The sequence below is a fragment of the Polyodon spathula genome, chromosome 16 (assembly GCF_017654505.1).
Source record: "Polyodon spathula isolate WHYD16114869_AA chromosome 16, ASM1765450v1, whole genome shotgun sequence".
In the NCBI taxonomy this organism is placed as follows: Eukaryota; Metazoa; Chordata; class Actinopteri; order Acipenseriformes; family Polyodontidae; genus Polyodon; species Polyodon spathula.
The window spans coordinates 14,115,234-14,136,595 of NC_054549.1; the positions used below are offsets into that span (position 1 = coordinate 14,115,234).

Here is a 21,362-nt window from a genome sequence, read left to right on the forward strand (position 1 = left end):
CTAGTCTGCACGTTGTACAGGTTGGGTTCGTCATTGCACCCTGCCGGGCATTTCACTTCCGCACTTAGGAGAGATTCAACCAGCGATTTAAAAGTAAGATTAAATATTATTATAAACACCTTTGAAAAACTTTTTATCACACCAAAAAGTGACAAAATGGCAAGGTACCTTTATGCAACCTTTGATGTAGTTTTATCATCTAAATCCTTCTGTTTCCCATGCATTTCCCATGGTGAGACAGTACTGTGTCTCCCCTGTCCATTCTTTACCACACTAATACTGTACTTTACTATCCTTTTACCATGACACACCTGTGGTAAACATTCATAGCAGTATACTGCAGCTGGGTGTGTCTGATCTGCTTCAGTCGTACAAGCATTCCTTGACCTGTAACTATTTCTGACAAAGTTGTCAGCCAAGCCCTAAATAACACTACAATGCCATCAATACACATATGACTTGTTTTTTGTTTAATTTAATGGTGGCATAGATAAGCAGCTATATCTAAGTATCAGAAACCACCTGCAATCAGTACTGCTCACTTCTGATCAGTGCTCAAGGGACTGTGTGAAATAAGGTCTTTTGAGGCAAGTGGTCTTTACACACAGGTTTCCTGGGTTCAAACTGGTATTAAAAATAGAGGGTTTACAGAAAGTAAAGGTGCGATAATGCCTTATTTTTCAATAGGTGAGAGTCTGGCGCTATCTAAAAGGCAAGACAACGGTGACCAATGAAATTCTCCTGGACGGCGGGAACAAAGTCATGATTGGAGGGTTCGGGGACCCTGGGATCTGTGACAATCAGGTGTCCACCGGCGACACGCGGATTTTCTTTGTCAACCAGGCTCCTGAATATATGTGGCCTGCTCACAAGAACGAGTTGATGCTGAGCTCCAGCCTGATGAGGATTACTCTGAGGAACCTGGAGCAGGTGGAGCACTGCGTGGAAGGTACGTGGGCCCTTCGTTACAACCCTGCGAGAGTAAATCACAGTGAATGTCACAAACCCATTGAGGAAAAGATAGGAAAAAATAACATGCCATCATCTTGAGTGTTTTATTCTATTCACTGCTGTCTGCTATTAGGTAGTGCCCTTGAATGGAGCAGCTTCCTGATTATCACAGTTTTAAATGCATGCTGTAATTTATCTGTGATGGGAGATGAATCAGTAAAGGTTTTGAATCTCGGATGGCAGTGGTGTCTGTGGGTTATTTTGTGTGGGGAAGCAGGGTAGCTAGTACACGGTCGCTATGGAAACCTCAGTTAGTGAAATGGCCTGATTTTTCTCAAGCCTGTTCCACTGCTACATTTATACTTGTATTGTCCCTGCTAAGACTTTGATTGCAGTAGCATATTGTGTATACTTTTTTTTTTTTTAAACCTGTGTCATTCTACCCTCTCCAGTAGCTCTCAACCTATGTCAATGATTAACATTTCACACATGAAGCAGTAGACTGAGAGCCAGCTGTGTGTGTTCAGGGTGTTGTGTATAAATGAGTATTGTGTAATCTGTGAGGTAACTACCTTTATCAGGAACTGTTGCCCCCTGGTTGTCTTTTACCCTGCGTTCCAACGCAATGGAAGCTGTGGTTTGTGTTGCTGCTTTTTCTCCTGAGTGACCCCGAGAGTTCACTTCCAGGTGATTGTTAGGTTTCATTCGGGGAACAGGATGGCATCAGGAAACCAACTTACTGATTAGAAAGAGGGCAGAAAGCGCCATGATATCACTCGTCATCTTAGCTTCGATGGCTGCTTCGGGCTCTGGTAATAATACGTAATCTTGGTGGCACAGATTTATAAAACCATTTTTTGTTACACAGGGGAACTGAAAAAGCGGTGCAAAACCTAAGGTGGAGGGCAGGGGAAATTGTATAGCATTCTTTAAAAGCAATTTCTGGTAAGCTGATCTCATACCAGCATGATGTTGTGAATGGCTGTAAGTGGAATCTGGCACGTCTTTGAAAATTGCGCTGCCGGCTGTCTGGGAATGGAACTCTTCGGTGGTAACACAGCAGTGCAAGTCCTCTCACTGCGGCAAAGTGCGCCAGTATGCGGTGTTCAGGAGCTGGTCGAAAATGTTACTTACGTAAATGTATTTATTAAAACCAAGCCTGTTTAAAGGAACAGGGGACATTTAATTTAATTTACACTATTAATATTTCCCAGTACATCATTCGTGCATATATTAATTATAAATTGTGAGGGTCTGGAACCAACTTCCCAGTAATGAAGCTGACACCCTGGGATCCTTCGAGAAGCTCCTTGTTGAGGTTCTGGGATCAATAAGCTGCTAACAACCAAATAAGCAAGATGGGCCGAATAGTGGCCTCCTCTCATTTGTAAACTTTTTTTTTCTTGAAATGAAATGCTTTCTATTTGTACAGTAATTACTTAAAGTAACAGTTTAGGATTACATATGTTTTATTGTGAAATGAGAATAAAAAAAATATGTTTTGGTTACAGGTCAGTGCAAGCTTAAATACTATACCACAATACAATAGTTTTTTGTTTTAAAGGCAAAACATTTGTAAGTAGACTCCGATTATATATAGTCTAGATCATATGTATATATATATATATATATATATATATATATATATATATATATATATATATATATATATATATATATATATAAAAAAAAAAAAAAAAAAAAAAATGGTATATGTTTCTGACTATCCAAATCAATAGTAGGTACATTTGACACTGTTTTGTTCTTGAAGTAACTATAGTTACAAATATAATGCTAAACACAGCCCTAGCCTAAACTTGCAAAACTTTGTCTGGACCACCTCCTGAGCACTGTGGCATAGAGACAGCAGTTGCTAACTGGGTTTCCGGTGCTGTAACTGTGGGGTGGTGTCGTTGAAACAGGATGGTACCTGCTGTGGCAAGTGAGCGAATGCTTTCCTTGCTGTACAGTACCTGGGCAGTTTGGGGAATTTGTAATTTTCGGTGTGGGCCTGCGATAATATTTCGAAAGAAAAGAGCCTGATAATCTGGTATCGTTGATGAGTTTGAAAATGACAGAAATTCTTTGCACAGGTGCAGACAGGAATGCAGGTTGGGTTTTGCATGCCGCTTTTAATGCTTTACCTGGCTCAACCAAGGTAGAAAAAAAAGAAAATAGCTTGAGGGTGTGTATTCTTAAAGTATCAAAGCCTTGCTTTGTGTGATTGTTATACCTTCAAGACAATGAAATCTTCACATCCTGTAAGAATATATTTACAAGGTATATGTGTACAACATTAGAATAAATGCATTTTGGTGACACAGTATACATCAACAACCCACCGCCCACGGTACCATCATGTTAAACTAATAATCTAGCTAGGCAAAGTTTTAAGCAGCCCGAATTCAAGTCTTTTGTATTTGTTAACCCTGACCCCATTCAGCCTTGGAGGGCTGAGTGTAATCATTGTGTATGTTGAATCAGGTTTGCAGCATGCATTGCATCTTAAAACATTTGTTGTAAAAGTGTCACTATTACAACACAACTCCTTCCTTTTTAAAATATTCCTGTACTACCTTTTGATCCAATTTCTTAAATATAGAGGCAGTTATTATTTTTAATCACCCATCCCGCCCCCTGTTTTGCCTGCTGTACAGTAACTGCTGTCAGAGAACCCAGTATTTCTATGGTGGGGCAAGCAGCAGAATGTATTGATTCTCATGCTGTCTCGGTGGCTTGCAATACTTTAAACTGGCTTGTTTGGAAACGCATGCTCATTTATTTTGCTGTACATTTCATAAGGGAACAGTCTTGACATCTGGTGCACAGTCCGAGCTGCAGAGTCCTGGAGTTTTCTTCACCAGCTTACTGCATAGTCCCGATGCAGGTCTGTTCGCTTCCCTGCATACTTCTGTCTGTTCGCTACTACAACATACTTACATGCATGCTGTGATACAACATTCCTTATAAAAAAAAATATATATATATATATATATATATAGCTAGATAGTAAGTACCTTTTCGCTTTGACTTTCTATTGCTGTAACATTTGAACAGTTCTGGACTACGATTTTGCATTTTTGACTTGGTTTCAAAGACCCCCATTAACACCAAAAAAGCAATTCTTTGCAGAAAGATGGTACTCTTGGACTGGCTAAGGTTACCTTAGGTAAGGCAGTCCAAATGTATTATATTTTTGCAAAGGCGGCTTTTTTAATGCAGTATCTTTTAATATTTGTTTCTCACCAATTGGTGCTAGCGGGGGAAGAAAATGTGACAAGGCGTTTGTTGTTGTGCCTTTTCCTTGGCGCAGTTAATTAGGGTTGCTTTGTCTGACAGAGTACAGACGAAGGGAGAAACGCAATCAGTGGCAGAGAAGTTGAACTGTGGGGGAGATGCCGTCGTTGAAATCTCAGTACAGTCATCCTGTAACCTTTTTATCATTTGTTTTCAGCTCGATTTAAACAGTATACATTTCGACCCTTATTTCAGTGTTTTTGCACTAGTGAGAGCTGTGCTACTGACAGATGCCAACCTAATGGTGTCTGAAAATGTGTGGGGTGTAATTTAATACTTCTTAGTGGAAGGCTTTCATAGGTTTAGATTTTATAAACCCTTCGTTACCTGTTCATTATAATGGAATAGTTCACGGTTGGCGAAATGTAATTCAGATATCTATCAGCCCTCTAAAAATATTGAAGGATTTTGAGGAATCTTAATTGGGGGGGGGGGATCGGTTTGTTCGGGTGTTTGTTGAAGTAGGAGGCTCTAAATATCTCCACTGTGTTTTCCTCACTGAACACGCTAAAGTTATTTGCCTCTTGTTCTGTTGTTTGGTAGATTTAAGAACATGGCAATAAGGACTCTCCTTTTGATAGTTTTAAAGGCTTCTGTTACTTTTAAATTCCTAAAGTAATAGGCTCTAGAAATGACTCAGTCTTTAAAACATTTACAGTTTCCAATTCCAGTTAATCCACCTTTTTGTTATTTAATTTAACATTGGCAAAAAGGTTCTCTCATCTTAACACCACTCTTGTACTCCCGCATAAGACTCACCGAAGCTCCTAATTAAATGTACATCTAAAATTCACTTCCGCTAATAATATTTTAATGAGAACGAATGGTGAGAAAAGAATTCCACATTGGTCATTCCAGTAACATTTTAGATTAACGCTTCAGGCCAGTAAAATATAGCGGCCGGGTAGAGCATAGTGATGCAGAATTAGGCTTTGCTAATAACTGAATTTAAAAACATCCTATTGTGCTTCGAATAAAGCCTTCTGTGTTTCTGTGGGTGCAATGTTAATGTGCAACCGACTCCCTAGGTGCAGTAACTTATAGCTTGTATTGTTGTGATATACTGTACAAGTGCAGTCATGGATTTAAAGACCGCGTTGAAGCTCTTGGCATGCTGAGGAAGCGTCTGAAAAGCAAGCTCAGAAATGCGACAGCACTGAGTATACTTTTCTACCGGGAGCTTCCTTAGATAAACAGGTACATACAGATAGTCTGACAGCAAAGCTTGTGAAAGAAGATCTGCTTCAGTGCTGCTTCTCGCCTGAATATCTTGAGTTTGTTTGCCTGAATAGATTACTCCTCCACTTCATTTTCTCTTTCATGTAAGAGTAAAGCCACTTGAATTTGTGTGTTGCGTCTACCTTCCTAAAGCCTCAAAACAGCAACGTTTAAGACCAAAGCTGTATATCAAATAAGGATTCATAATGAATCTGATTTTAGGCACTTTGTGGGTGTCCCAGACTCAAAAGTAAAATGACAGTGGGTAAGATTATATTGATCGTGGGTGTGTACGATGGAGAAAAGTGTCCCCCCCACCCCCAAATCTGTTAATAGGAAGATATTTCTCAGGGCTCATACTGTCTCAATGCCTGATAATTTCTTGTATGAATCTGCTGAGATGGAGGTGTTGTAAAGTAATGGCCTGACAGCAGTGATATACAGTGAAATAACTGAGATGCCAGTGAGGCTTTGGCATTCAGCAACAAAGAGTCTTACTTAGCGAGAGAGCTGGATGCCAGCTTAATTACGAGGTTCTTTAAAGATTAAAACCAGATCCTTTTAATTAGAAAGTGGAATGCAGCGACTTGCTTTACTCTATTGGGCTTAAATTGAAATTTGCTACCACTACACTTGACTTACTGATTGGTCTTTTGAAGCTTAGTTCTCACAATCCTGCTACTTTCACTGAGCTGAAGGGTCGTGATCAGTGACATCTAAAAGCAGCAAGACTCTGTGTTTAACCACTGCATGCTTTTACAGTGCCTTGGCAGAAAACTCTAGAGGAATGTGAATGAAAGCGGTCCACTATTTTGTAATTTAGTGATGCTGCGGTTGACGGTTAACTGCTAGCTTGGGAAGTTCAGGATATCAACTTTGACAGGGTTAATGGGGGTGATGGACCAGGGACTTGTGGCTAGTAAAGGAAGACATGCATTATTGTATGGAAATGATGCTCTGTGGGAATTGTTTGTAGCCTGGTCTTGGGTCGCTGGTTCGGTGTAGGGTATTTCCTGTCGGTCTGTTTGCTCTGAATATTTCACTTGCTTTGTGCATATCTTCAATAGCGTTACAAAGTCTAGACGTGTGCTCGTGCTAAACAGACATTTCCTCTGAAAAAATATGTGTGTGAATCCCACTCTGCTTCTTTGGACAGTCGTGGGCCAGTTATTCCCTTTATCAGTAGTTCAGTGACCTTTATAGTGATAACATTTCCTGTCGAGTTATTCTATTAGTCTAGTGGAGCCTCAACCTCCTTTTAAATAACAAACTCCAATTATTTAAATGTAAAAAAAAAAAAACACATACCTTTAAGGTTACTATTGTATTGAGAGTGGAAAATTGGAACCTCCTGCCCAAATCAACCAGAGGAGTTGGGCTAGTTTGGTGGAAACACATGTACTGAATTAAGTTTACAACAAAGGTTCAGGAGAATGGATGAGCCCCCACACATTTCACACACACTTCCTCTAATTGAATCCAAATTGAATAATTACCACTAGCATAAATTACCTGTTTACTCACCCTTCCTTTCGCATTTGTTCTTTCTCAACCTACCACCCGCCCCCATCTCCTAGTTAAAATTTCTAAGTATAGTTCAAAGGGGGGGGTAGGGGCTCCTGCCTCGTCCAATCGCCAGGTAGGGGATCTTCGACCCAAGTAGGCGTTATGACAGATTGTTTGTTCCATGTTCATTTGCTTTGCATACCGCATCAATAAAGTTGTTTAACTGATCATTGTGTCGGTGGGTTTGTCCTGAACTACTGAAATTGTGGTTTGGATGCTCTTGTTAAAGTCAATTTGGCAAGACCAAGTTGTCATGTGTTTTTAAAGTATGCATAGTAAAAGCGATTTTAAGAAATGAACAAACATTATTATTTTGGACTTTATGCCAGGAGTATTTTGTAGCTGTTTTCTGAATCTTTTTATCTAGAACAAATTAAAAAACAGGTGGAGTGTTGACTTTCGAAAGAATGCGACTACACGCTTTGACAGTAATTGACTCTTTGCTTTGAGAAGTGCAGAGTAATGTCATTCAGGAGCACTTTGGTTATATGACAGATTTGCTATAGCAGACAAGAACATTACAGGCTTATAACATTGCATGTCTTCCCTGTAATATGCTGACTTCGGTTAGGAAAGACAATCTGAATGGCTCGTAGTTGTCTAAAATCTAGAAAATGTACAGTAAAGAGTCAAGCTAAGCAGAAATAGTTCTGAAAGAGTTCTTAAACTATTGAAGATTATATTGCATTTGTAGTCAAAGTTGCAGGGTTCTGTAAAGATCCACTGGTTTAAGAAATCTGAGCTGTAATTGAGTTACAAGGTTAGGAATTGTATTCCTGGTGCAGTGTAATAGTAGATGACTTAGCATAATGGGCCCAGACATGTCTACATTTTATTCTTTAATGTGATTCCTGACTTTTATCAGAGTAGAACTACATACCTTAAGGCTTTCTGTATAATCGGCTCTTTTTAAAAAGCCTTTACAGTGCTTTCACGTGGAGACCATGATTTACTACATGCTTAAATCACACTACTTGGAATGATCCGAAGCACTGCAGCCCACATTAAATGAAATAGCAGATACATATATAAAGGAACGTGCAGCATTTGGAGTCTGCTTCTGGAAACGGTGGAACCAAAAGGGAAAGCATAAATCCTTATTTTTAACTAAGGTGAACTGAAATGATTGTAGGGCTTTCCTTTAGAAAAGTACAAAATAACCAATTCCACGTAACGCAAGTTTTTGAATTGATTGAATTTTTTTTAATGGCAAGTCATATAGACAACGGTTGTGGCAACTTGAATTAGCTTCTCAATAAAATGTGTCCACGCAAGACCATTCCGTGGGCTAGTGGCTTACTTTGCGTTGAAAACGAAGAAGTACACGCCATACTGTACAATGCTCACATTGATTAATGCCTTCATTTAATTAGAAAGGCCAGAGCCATTTGCTTCACTCGTAAGTTGCGGCTGCTTTTCTTCTGCCAGCAAATTCTCTTGCCTAATCAATTCTTATTACAAGCCATATCTTTTAAACAGAGCAGAGTGGCAAATTATATATTGTAACCACTTCTGAAACGTAAATCCTCAGCACTTATTCAATTAATGGGAACTCTCAAAGGACATAACAGCAGGGATATTTTCAAATACAAAATACGCACTTTATTTCTGGAATTGGAAAAAAAAAAGTTTTTAATAATCTCTGTCCATGTTGTAGAAGGTTGAAAAGATCTCAATTAAAACCTTGAGAAGTAGTTTTCACTGTGAATTAAAATACAAGAAAACCTGACATCTCACAGAACCTGATTAGCACTAATCTTGGACTACCTAATGTTGCCTTTAAGGTTGTCCAAGATTAGTGCAAATCCGGGTCTGAGAAGCCTGTTTTAATGTTTGCATAGCTCTAACGCGTATAATAGCAAATACTGTTTCAGTTTCTTTCTCCGATAGTCTGACAGAAAGCCCCAGTAAAGAAATCGTAAGAGGTGCACACCCTTAAAGGAGGTCCTTCACGAGCCCTATTGCTTCCTGTTCTGCTTGACCTTTCTGTAGGTTTAAACCAAACAGCACCACCCAGAGTAGCCGGACCTGTGAGTTCCCACACACTGCCTGACCTTCCAGACCGGTCAAGCCCATTATTAAAGTAGAATCGATGGTTAGACCCCCTTGTAAATCAAGGTGCAAGTGCTCCCAGGCACTGGCAGTGCTGACAGGGTTTGGGATTAAGCATTTAGGGAAAAAAAACAACATTTATTTAAGCTCTTAATGCAAGTCCTCAAAGAACTGGGTAAATGTTGGTCCATTTGGAATGGGATTTGCAATGCATTTCTTCTTTTCAGTTGCTTTGGTGTAGTTAAGATTGAGCCTTGGACCACTGTCATATCTCTGAACCATATTTTAAATGGAAATAAAAGAACATCAATGCATTACTAAGATATCAAGTTTAAAGCCCCCATCCCCTCCATGTTGTGACCAGCGTAATTCATATGAGCATCGTGCCTGTTTTTTTCCCACTATTTGCTGAAGTATTTTCACAATTGCACTTTTGAACATGTGTTATGTAAGTATATCGATGCATTGGATAGGAAACACTAACTCTTAACATCAGAAGGGGGTAGCTGTGCATCAGCAGGTTCAAGATGGGATGTTGTTATCTTCATCTACAGGGCACATATTTAGTGGCAGATCTGATGCAAATGTTTTAGATTGAGCACACATAGAGGGTCCCTGTGCAGCCTAAAGCTAATTATTACCAAAATGACCCATTTTACACAAAAAATAAATTGACTGATAGATGCCGATGATCGGTATATTATCTATATATATATTTATATACTGACTATTATAAGTAGGCTCCCCACAATATATATATATCTATATTGATATAGATATCTATATTATATATATATATATATATGTGTGTGTGTGTGTTACATTCAGTAGGTAACAGTATAATGCTGTAAGCTAACAGTATGCAGCTAACCCCAGTTAACCTTTTGTAAGGCTTGATAATCATCTACAATACATTTCCAGCACCATCTCCAGTAATGATCCCAGGGGAGTGACTAGGGAGTGTAAGTTATCTGCTTGGAGACTCGGAGAGCATGCATTTAGTCTCCTTGGTGTTAGAATGGACTGTTTATTTTAAATGAAAGAAAAGCTGTGATTTTTTTCTCAAAATTCAGCAGCAAAGTAGGAGAGATTAGTTCAGATAATTTGCCTGAAGAGCAAACTACTCTTTCATCTTTGTACGGTCGAGACTTTTTAAACTGAGGTCGAAATCATAACCTAAAATATAATAAAGACGACATCAGAACAGTAGTTAGGAAGAAAAAAAGAAGTAAGAGAAGAAATATAAAGAAATAGAGAGATTTTGTGGCTGAAGACTACAAATGAGCAGAATTTGAGAGAATTGTATTGTTATTTATTAATTGTTTTATTGTTTTGGCAGTTGGCCTCGTTATTGCAAGTATAAAAGGAGAGCAGCCAGTCTGCTCAGGGTCTCCGCTGTGAAGAGCCCTAACGGTGTGTTGTAAAACTGTCTGAACCTTTTTTGGTTGCGTTGCTGTGTAATAACTGAGTGTTTCCTTTGTATGTCGGGTAAACGGCTCAGCCGTCCTGCGAGTTAGGGACCTGTACGTGTGTATTAAATGCTCTGAAGAGCTAGAAGTTTATTTTGTTTTTGATTTATTTTGTACCATTAAAAGTGCACATAAAAGCGCTGAAACTGAAGTTACTGTGTCGGCCTGACGTAATTAAAGGGGAGAACGCGCGGGAGCTTTTTCTTTTTTTGACTAATTATATGTGTGTATGTTTTCTTCTAACATTCCCATGTGTTATTTCTTTCAATTTTATTACCAAGACAACTTCAGTAGACTATCAAAAGAAAATGAAAGCTACATTGTTCCTTATATATAAATGCAATTTTGACATTATGCTGAATTACTGGTGAGCTTAAAAACCGAAGAAATCAAACAAGTAAGATTAACCCCATTCCTCCATGTCAGATATTGTCATCAGGTCAGTGAATTCAAACACACTGAATGATCTTTCTCCAAAGCTCTACATTTGCACCTTGGAACTCAATTAAGATTGCTTTAGGTGGAGTGTTAGAATCTATACCTAGACTGATAAGGTGGTGATGAAATCACAATTTGAATGCTGTAGAAGCTGGCAATATAAACGTTCAACCTGTATTTTTTCACCATAGCAACAGTAATACAAGTGATCCCTGATTCAGAACATAGTGCAGTTTCTCATTCAACTGCCCTTTGCCCAATCGCTATGAATAATACAGGCAAACATAGCAAGTTACATTAGGAAGATAAGTACTTTAACTTCAGATTGGTTTACAATTCTGTGTTTGATAAATCTGTATAACATATAAATGAGCATTAAAAGAAACAATGTACTGTTAAAACCCCCCCCCCCCACCCTAGACCAGGAGGAGAGAGGTATTTGGCACAGACTGACAGTGATAATTGAAACTGAACTGACGGTTCTCAGCTGCCTTTGAATACATTCCATTTTCTTGAGAGAAGGAATTTGTGAAATGCAGCATTGCTACAGGGAGCATGTTGAGACGGAGGTAACTTAGATTTTTTCCCCATTCGTACAAAGCTGGAATAGTTTCATTTTGGCCATGATGGATGTTTGTTAACTTTGTCACTGTTTAGAGCAATTTCCCTCATTATTCTTTCACTTTGATTACACCAATTACAGTTGATTTTTACACTGCATAATGGAATTGCTTAGTAGTGTTACTGTAGCTGTTAACACAAGAGGGTGACTAACATTCTGTGAGGCAAATAGACATGTATACTGGAGATTTGCAGCAGATTTTAAACCTGGACTAAATTCAAGATGACCATTGAGGGTCTTGTCAAGTAACATGCTTTAGTGTACTACAGTACAACTTCCTTCTTGATGTAGATCTATGCAGAAGAGGACGGATATGCAGGAAAAGGCTGGTGACGACTCCCAACTGTTTTCACAGTGAAACCTTTCAAAATGCCAATAGGGGTCCACCTTCTGTAAGCCAAAAAAAAAAAAAAGTACAACACTGACCTTTGGGGACTTCCCAAATACACAAAATAGCAGCTCCCTAAATGTGTTTTATCTCATGTAAAGTTTTCTTTTGCTATTTATAAAAGCAGTATCCACAGCATCAGGAGTGGAGTTTGTTGGATTGGGAGGAATTTGCTCCTGTCTCGTTACATCAGTTGGAAGTTTCCATTCGAAACCAAGTCTCCAGTCCCTCTAGGGGAATGAGCTGCTTTAATCCTCAGGGCTTTGGAGGAGGGTGTGTCGCTGTAACGCCTGTCAACTTTCCAGAACTCTCTACTTAAAAAAAAAAAAAAAAAAAAAAAGTGGCTCCATTTCAATTAGCAGACTGCTATGGAAAGATTTAACTGCAGGTACTGTTTAATACATTACAGGGGGCTGAAGTCTGTCATTACATGTCATTGGAACCCTCAGGGCCCTACCTTTTAGTTCTCAAGGTTTGAGCAATAGGCTGATTGAATGAGTAAAGGTCCTAATGGGTAATGAAATGAAATGTCTGCATTTGCTGTCATGGCAGGTAGCCCTGCTTCTCTTACAACATATTAAGGGAGATCAGTGTGTTCAAAACACAGCTTCTCCAGGTGGACTGTAGCTCCGTAGTGATCTATAGTAATTGCTTGGGGGAAGCACCACAATAGAAATGTATTGGCTATTTTCTTACTTCACTTTTAAAGCTAATTCAATTTAGGGCTATGCGCCTATAGTGGGTAATAGCTTCCTTTCTATTTCAGCTGGTGCAATGATTAGGCTTCACTGCTGATTAGGATATTGGGTTAATACCTTCATCTATTGAGTGGTGTTGCTCTAGGCAATAATGCACATTTCTCTTTTCTACATCTAGAAAGGAACAATATAGCGGCTGTAATAGCAACCAAGTTGTTTCCTATCTCGATGTAAGTGTTGTCTTTGGCATTGAGAAACCCTGTCTGGTTAGGACTAATCAAAATGACAAGGCTGGAAAACACATTTCTATATGTTGCAGTGCAGTAGCTGTTTTTGTCAAGACGTCTAATATGTCCTTCTCTCCTCGGAAACAAATCTGCAGTCTGTTGAGGGCCTGTATGAAGGTCAAGATTGTCTTGATGAATTCGTATGAGAGCCTTTCCAGACCCTTAATAGGGCTCTGTAGCTCTTGTTAAACGAACTGAAATTGAATCTTGTTGTGTGTCAAGCCGCCTAGGTGAGAGATCATTTGAAATATTCAGTTCTGTTGCTATGGACCTGTCACCCTCATTTTGAATTGGAAATTGAGTTTTTCAGGTGCTGATCGTGACAAATCAGATCGCAGCGTCGCTGAGTGACTGAACCATATTCTGCAGACAAGCTAAACGAAGCATATATTGGGTTCTGAGAAATCTAATTCTAAGAATGGATTGTGGGCCTAACTAGAGACCTGGGGAAAGTAGCATTCAGATGAGGATGTCAACGTCTGTAATCTACGTTGATGTCGTTCTGTAAATGAAAATGAAGCTAAGTCCTCTGAACATTTTGGTTTTAACCTATGTCAGTAGCTCTTGTGCCCAGCCTTAACCTGGTATTAGACAAGGAAGCGGTTGGTTTTCCTGTGTGCCCTGAAACATTTTCCTGTGTGCTGTTCTGTGTGTGAAGAAGTGGGCTTCTTAATTCGTGGTCTCTTTTTGAAAGGGGTGTTTGCAAAGCATTAAAAGCATCAAAGCTCTTGTGTACAATTAGTTAGAGCCTGTGTGATATTCCACAAGATACGAAGGCTGCTTAGTTAATTTTAGTTTCTGGCTACTGGTAGAGTAAATTAATTTCATAATGCTTTTTTTCTTTGCTCTTTCAGGAACAGGCTGGAAAATTCAGTGATCTGTTTATGAGCATTCCTGATTTAGGGTTTTGTTGTAATTAATACTACATAATCAAATGGGGCGACTTCTTAAATTGTAGACTTATTGACGAACCAAATTAACATTATATTATGTCTTTCAGTTTATTAAATTACATCTGACGCTGAAGGTTTGGAGCTGTAAAATAAAAATAAAAACTTTTAAAGAACAGCTTTGAATAAATGAAAAGGGTAGCTGCTGTCCGAGCTTTAAAATTAATGAATGCTGTTGGTTTACGGCCACATTAATACTTTTTGAACTTTCCTTGCCTTTTTTAGTTTTTTGTCCTGAAAGAAGAATGTGTGCATTGCATTGTTCTACATGGATTATGACGAAGTCTTGTGATTATACAAAGGGGTATGACGGTTTAAATAATCTTAATCACAAGTGAATTGATGTGTGAGCGTGCGTTCAGGGGTTTGTAAGAGCCCTCTACATTTTGCAGAAAATAACTCGAGTCCAGTACCCCCCTGAAAGGCAGGCCTGTTTGTTCTTTCCCAGCTCGGCAGTGTAGGGTTAAAGATCAGCTGGAATGCAGTCGGAATCCTGACTAGCTTCGTTCTTCACTCTGTCTCTACATGAGAATGAAATCTCCAGACACCGAACCAAGTTCAAGAGGTCGTCGGAGCGATTTTTATTCTGTCTTTCTTCCACAATCAATTACCACCAGGAAAATGATAACAGACCTTTACATATGCAATGGTACACATCTGCATTACAGTGGTGTAGAGAATTTTAATATCCCACTGTGTTTATAAATGGTATTATATGTCCTGCCCTTGTTTTTTTTTTTTTTTTTTTTTTCTGTGAGCATCTTCTAAGAATATCCACTTGTGAACAAAGAAGTACTGTAAATGGAATTCTTAGCATACAATTCCTTACTGGGAGCACAAATCACAAGGGGGAAAAAACGTAAACAGCAGCCCTGTTAAACAGTGAAAGTTAGATTGGATTTGGAGCATCTGTGGGGATACAGTCAATGTTTATCGTTTTAGTGAAGCCTCAGATGGGAGTTTTCAAAGGAAATTGCCCCCCTCACAGCTCTAGTGGATTTATATACCAGTAGGATAATCTCTGCTAATGTCACAGATTTGAAAGTACAGGATGATTGACCTGTTGTTCACCTTTCATGCTGCTTTTATAGATCTTAATAAATGTTGCATTTGTATTGATCTTTTCCTTTTCATAGATCTTGACTCACTACAGCGTGACCTCCCTCCTGTTTGAGAAATGGTGGGATGGTGGCACTGTCTGTCTAATCAGCTGGAAGGAAGAGTGCGTGCAGATTTGTTTAGCAGTTTTAATCAACTCTTAAGTGCTCAGATAAAACGGAAGTGTATTAATGGTTTACTTGGATTGCTGACCTTTTTAGCTTTCAAGGCCTCGCTTTGCCCGTTTACTGTATCCGTGCAGGACACTGTTTGGAATGCCTGAACTCCTAATAAAAACGGCACAATGAAGGAGGTGTTTGGAAGAAAGGGGGCTTGCTAAGGGAAAAAAAAGAACAAACAATCCGGGAAGTTTCTGTCAGCAATCATGTGGATGACGGCGGCCCTTGTAGTAAAGACTCACAATGTTGCTTCAGTACCTCCTGCTATACATTCTGTACCATCTGCTTCATTTAAAAAAAGTTTTACTGCAGTAATTGTCAGTTAGTTTCTCTACAGTAGTTTTGCTTTTGTAACAGTCCCAAGTTAAATTAAAGATTAAGCCTGAGTCATTAGTCTTGTGTGTTTTGGGTTTTTTTTGCTTTTCTTTTTGAAGTCATGATCTAGTGCTGTTCGTATGGCCATTTTAAATAATCTGAAATATGAGCAAGGGAGGCTAACTAATGCACAGACCAATGTTCTGATGATACCCAAGACGTTTGCTGGATCTCTTGTATAAACCAAATGCAGTGGAGTGTGTAGTTCCATGCCATCTGATGGCTTAGGGCCATTGTATGTGTTTGAGCTTTTATTGGGTCGCCTTTTTAAGGACAACCTATAGTGAAATTGGTTGCCATTCTGTTTTTTCCTTTTCAGGTGAATGGAAAGCAGAGTACTGCATGTCCGTTCCCTATTCTAGACTGCATGCCTCCTCTCCTAATAAGAAGACCACCGTTTGTTTGCTGATTTGTAATGGGGCCGGGTGGGGCTGTTTTTGTTCTCGAACGAGCCTTGACTTGATGTAGTGAGATGCACACAAGAAGAAAGAGCCTCCTCCTTTCTGAATCTCTCCATTATAGCACTTCCAAGTTCATTGAAGGAGGGGGATTAGGAAGGGGCTCAAGCTGGGTCTAAAGAATCGCGGTATTGTTGTGTGATGCTCATCAAAGCGGAAAATGGTCCAAGCTAGGGATGTGTTGAACAGAGTCCCTTCCTGTTCTCATTTTTCACTGCTGCGCGGGCGTATTGTTCAACACTGTAAAGCTGTAAAGACTAAGCTGAATCCTTTTTTTTTTTAAAGCTGATGGGCTGTTTTCTTCCCCTTTTCGGTTCCAGAAACAAAAGCGGTACCAATCAAATTAGGTTAATGGTTTCTTTGAGATGGCCAAAATAGGACGGGCTTCAATTTCCAGGATCGTTGACTCCACTGTTTTTATTGCCTGCAATGGAAACATTTAGCTTATCAGTCTGGGGTTCCCAACTGATAACCACGCAGACTGAATAACCCGGTCATTATCTACAGTAATGCTGTTCAGCCAGGTCATTATCTGCATGGAAACGGTTACTAACCAGATGATTTACAGTAATGGCGCTAGTTAAATTGATGGGGAATAACTGTTGAGTCATTGAATTTGTCTTCTGGGAGAAAATTTGGGATAGCAGACTGTGGAACCTAACAAAACGATTGTGCAATAGTGATATCGGCATCTTAACTAAGACTGTGGAAAAATATGTGGATAAGGGAAGGAGTGTTTAATCTTGCTGTTACTTTTGGCAGTTTCTTTACAAATTGTTTGGCAAAAACACCAGTACAAATTGCCAACATACACCATTCCATTATTTTATAGCTGGTTAATCTCTTTCTTTTAAATAGCAGGGTTAGTACCAACCTTGAAATGGTAAATTTCCTTTGAGGTCTTATCTTGCCTTTATGAATTACCCCACCACCCGTCAAGGTCTGCACAGATAACGGAAGAAAAGCAAACAAGAACAGGAATACAGTTTCCTCTGAAAAACCAATGTCTCTGACGACCAAAATCAAAGCCCTGACAGCATGCTGTTTTATAGTGACAGACTATCGCATATTGCTGTTCATTGATACGTTTCTCCACGGGGTCTGATTGGCTGGAGATCAATCACAAACCAGTTTATGTATGTGCTGTATATGCTGGCATGAACCAACCTTGGTACCCATTTGATCTCCAGCAGTGCAGCTGCTTAATGTTTGAAAAGCATATACTGTATAATGATGATTGGTTAACATTTTCTAGAGGTTACGGGAGGGCAGAGTTTGTTAGCTTGAAATATGAATGTTTCCAATGTGTTTTTTTTTTTTTTAATATTAAGGTGAGGTATGGGAAAAAAAAATAAATACAATGAATTTCAATTCAAGTTTCCATTTTGCCTGTATTTAAGTTTACAGCACATGCGTCACGTCGGTCCAAATTCTGAATTCATTTTGTTTTATTGTTGTATTTATTTTGCTTGAATGACGTAATGTGAAGACGTGGAGCTGTGTTTTCATTTAGGAATAGATGTCTGTAAGATCCTGTGGTCTTTTTCTGGGGGAATAAACTTAAGGGGAGCAAAAACAAATTTGTACATTTGTCAAGTGTTCTCCTGTTGTCCTGTCGCTGACCTTGAGAATCTGCCAGACCACTTAAAGAAGGGATGTGTTTAAAAAGGTATGCACGCTTGAAACCACATTGTTTGGTACAACTATAAACCCGAAATGCTTCCTTGGCAGACTTGAAAAGCAGTGTTTGGTCTCGTTTCTTTTCGGTGCAGTCTGGCTTGCTGGGTGATTGTCTTGAGGAGTTGTAGTGTGTTTGTGTCCAGATGCTTCCTGTGGGTTCACTGTACAGCAATAACCCAGCTGCTTCGACTGATCTTAACCCACTAAACATTTGAAATCTTTTGTATTTATATCGGTCTGTATGGAGCGACAGTCTGCCTATAGAATGCACATCATCCCACCCCACCACCACAGTGTTCTCTGTCATTTCATCTGATTTTATTTCTACGAACCATCATTTGGCTTCCCTGTAATTGAGTTAATCCAATGAAGAAGTATTTTTAGATGTAGTGAAGCATTGATTAACTGAACTTGTATGCTGCACTGGAGAGATAATGCTATTGAGAGACAAGATGGCTAAAAACAGAAACAAGAAGTTCAAATTGAGCAGAGTTGTTTAGTTGTGCTGAGGGAGGACGATTGGGTCTTTCAGTGACATTGATCTGGGCAAACAAGCTTTCTATGTACTTAATTTATTATCATTTTTGTAATGTGTAACTTGCATGCTAGTTAGGGTTGGAGGAGAAAAATGCTTTTGTGACACTTGCAGAATGTGCAACTAGACATTGGTGGAACTGATGAAATCTGCTTGAAAGTGCTTCCTATTGGCTTACTTGATTGTGCTTATAATACAGAATGATAAACGGATATGAATGGGCAGGTGTGGTGTTCTATATGTTTATTTTGACAGCATACTGTATGTTACTTTGGAGATTCAGGTGGTGTGTGTGGCTGTGCTGATTTAAATAACAAGCCCCAAATTTGTGGAATGTCTTGCGGCTTGGGAACATGGCATGCATTCCTGTATTCCAGCTCTCCACCTTCGCTTCAGGAAGCGTAGATTAGGCTCATCGCACTGGGAGCTGTTGCAACAGAGTTTCCTCTGTTTCTGCATCGATGAAAGTGGAAACCACAGTCAGCATTAGGCTTGTGGACATAGCCACAAAGGATGCAGCTAAACAACTTGTGAGCGAGATTATAAGGGGGGGAAAAAGTCATCTTTTTCCAGTACTCCATTTTCACTTGAGGTTCCCAGGGGAGGAATGAACAAAATCCAAAATTTGCCGTGACATCCTTTCTGCTCAAAAAGAAGAGGAGGAAAGGGGAGGGGGTGGATGATAACAAGTGACCTGCTGTGTTGGTTTAAGGTGTATTCTGTTTGTTTGACAGCCTGGTATTAACTGCAGCTGCCGTAACATCTGGAGTTATTTTCCACACATCTAATGAATTTTTTTTTTTTTTTAAACCCTTGTTGATCATCATCTCTGGCATGGAGGATGCTGCCCTTCCATCTCCTGCTGGGAATTCCACAAAATAAACCAAGTACCAGTTATTGGAAAGAGCAGCTCTGTGGGATTGATGAGGAGTGTTATACCTGCAACAGGGCCTACTGTATAATTTCAGTGTGGTGTACAGAAGAATAACAGTGAGATGTATTATTTAATTAACTTGAAATACTTAAGAGCTGTCCTGTAAAATTCCAGAATTCCAGGTAATTGTAATATTTCACTGAGCAATTTAGGTATTTTTGTACTTGCTTGATTTCTTCACAAAGTTAAAAACACATCTCAATATATCGGATTTTCTACCGGTCAAACTGTTGTGACGTCTCTTCGAAGTTATATGCACATTGAGAAGCACAGACACTGCAAAGGGAGGAAGCTTTGTTAGAAGCTTCCAGGGGGTGGGGGGGGGACCTGAATTCTGGCAAATGGATTTGCTTCTTAAGCTCAGGGTTATTTCTAATCAATTTGAAACGGTCAGCCAAAACGTAAATCAAGAAGGATTTCGTTTCTGCAAAGTGGCAGGGAAACAAAAATAATAAGGGTATGTTTTTATCTATTTTTTTTTTTAAATGTTAAAATCCGGTTTTAAATGTTTCTGTGGTTGTCGAAAAAATGGTACATCTGAGATGCCTCCTGATAAGTTTCAACATTTATTTATTTTTTTATGTTCAGCTTGAAGATACAGTGTTTCTGCAGTGCATTGTAATCGGTATTAATGACAGGGTTTTTAGCAATAAAAAACACTTCAAGAGTAGCTCAGGGAAAATGTCGGGGGGGGGGGGGTAATTTCAAAGTATTACCTGTTCTTTTCTATTGAGAGACATTACTCTCACAGTAAGAAGTGCCAGACCATTTAACCTGAGCATTCTAGGTGGCATACAAACAATATTAAATATAATGACATTTTTAGCAGGAGGGATATCAAGTCATTATTGGCAGTCATGCTTCATTTTAATAATAACACAAGTCCTGTTTTTTTAGTGTTTGGAAAAGACCAGCTCTGACCTTCAAAGAAGCCAAGCACACTAGATAGCAGAGTAGAAATCTCACTCTTTCCTTTTGTTGTGCACTCCAACAAACGTGAACGTACTTGTGTTCAATGACTCTATTCTATCATAAATCCTCTATGGTACTGTGAACAGTTATTAAACTGAATGTGAAATTGATACTTACACACAGCCTTTTTATGATGAAGGCTTTTGTATGGCATGTATATACGTCCCTAATGCAGGATCCAGACTCGCCATGTCGCTGAATGAGCCGCTTGCATTGAAACCCAGACAGGATTTCTACAGCACCTCCAGAGTCCTTTGAGAAGCGGTGCTGCTCCTGCGGAGTGTGGTCCCAGGGTGGTGAGCAGCACCTGGCGCAGGTGTACCCTTTGAGAGAGGTGCAGGTATATCTGCTGTTCCTCTTCAAAGGGAGAGAACCTGGATCCCTCTGACTTTGTAGTTTGAACAACTAAAATGTTCATCACCAGTGCATTCATTTTTATCAAAGCAAAATTGTAAAAATCTACCCAAACATCAAGGCAGATGATAGGGCAGGCCTATGGAATGTTTTGAGGGGCCTGGTAGCCTATTGATGCAGTGTGTCTGTCCGAATGTCTTCTGTTGGGACAAAACTCAATAAACAATCCTTGTATAATGTTATAGGGACCATTCTAATCTAATTACATTTGGCAATTGCTTGGTCAGCCATATTGGACCAGAGATTAAAATAATCAATTTTACATGATCGGATATGACCGGTTCTACTGTGTGCCCACTATTTTAATACTATATGGGGCACTATACCTTTTAAAGCAAAAGAAAAGAGGTCCATGGATTCAACATTTGTGTTCTGCATATAAAGATGATTTCACTGGAGGCTGCTTGTGTTATCTTTGCAGGTGCACGGCCACTTGGCCCTGAATCTGTCATGAAAGCATATCTGTTGATTAGCCATAAAATTGCTATTAAGTTAATGGAATCTCTGGTGCGGATGAGAGCACTTTATGAAAAAAATGCAGAGAAATGAGAACCCGAACATGGTGGTTATTAGTCCCATAGCAAGTTCTCCAGAGCGCTATGCATGAGTGTGAAGTGTATTGAAACTATTTATTGTATCGTATCTGTATAAGGGAGCTCAAGTTTGCGAACTTTCATTAACTCGAAGCTCATTCAATCGCAAGCAACCCCAATTTATTTCCTACCCATTTCTAAATAGATCTAAGGCTTTTTGATTGCAGTTTCATAGACCTTTCCGGTAG

At 39.3% G+C, this 21,362-nt stretch overlaps 1 protein-coding gene across 1 annotated transcript in view; it reads left to right on the forward strand.

The window, feature by feature from the left end:
- LOC121328241 (agrin-like) overlaps positions 1 to 21,362 on the forward strand; it is a 163,784-nt gene that overhangs the window by 1,967 nt on the left and 140,455 nt on the right. Inside the window, exon 2 of the mRNA XM_041272800.1 lies at positions 688 to 949. Coding sequence (XP_041128734.1) covers positions 688 to 949 — 262 coding nt within the window. The remainder of the gene's footprint in view (positions 1 to 687; positions 950 to 21,362) is intronic.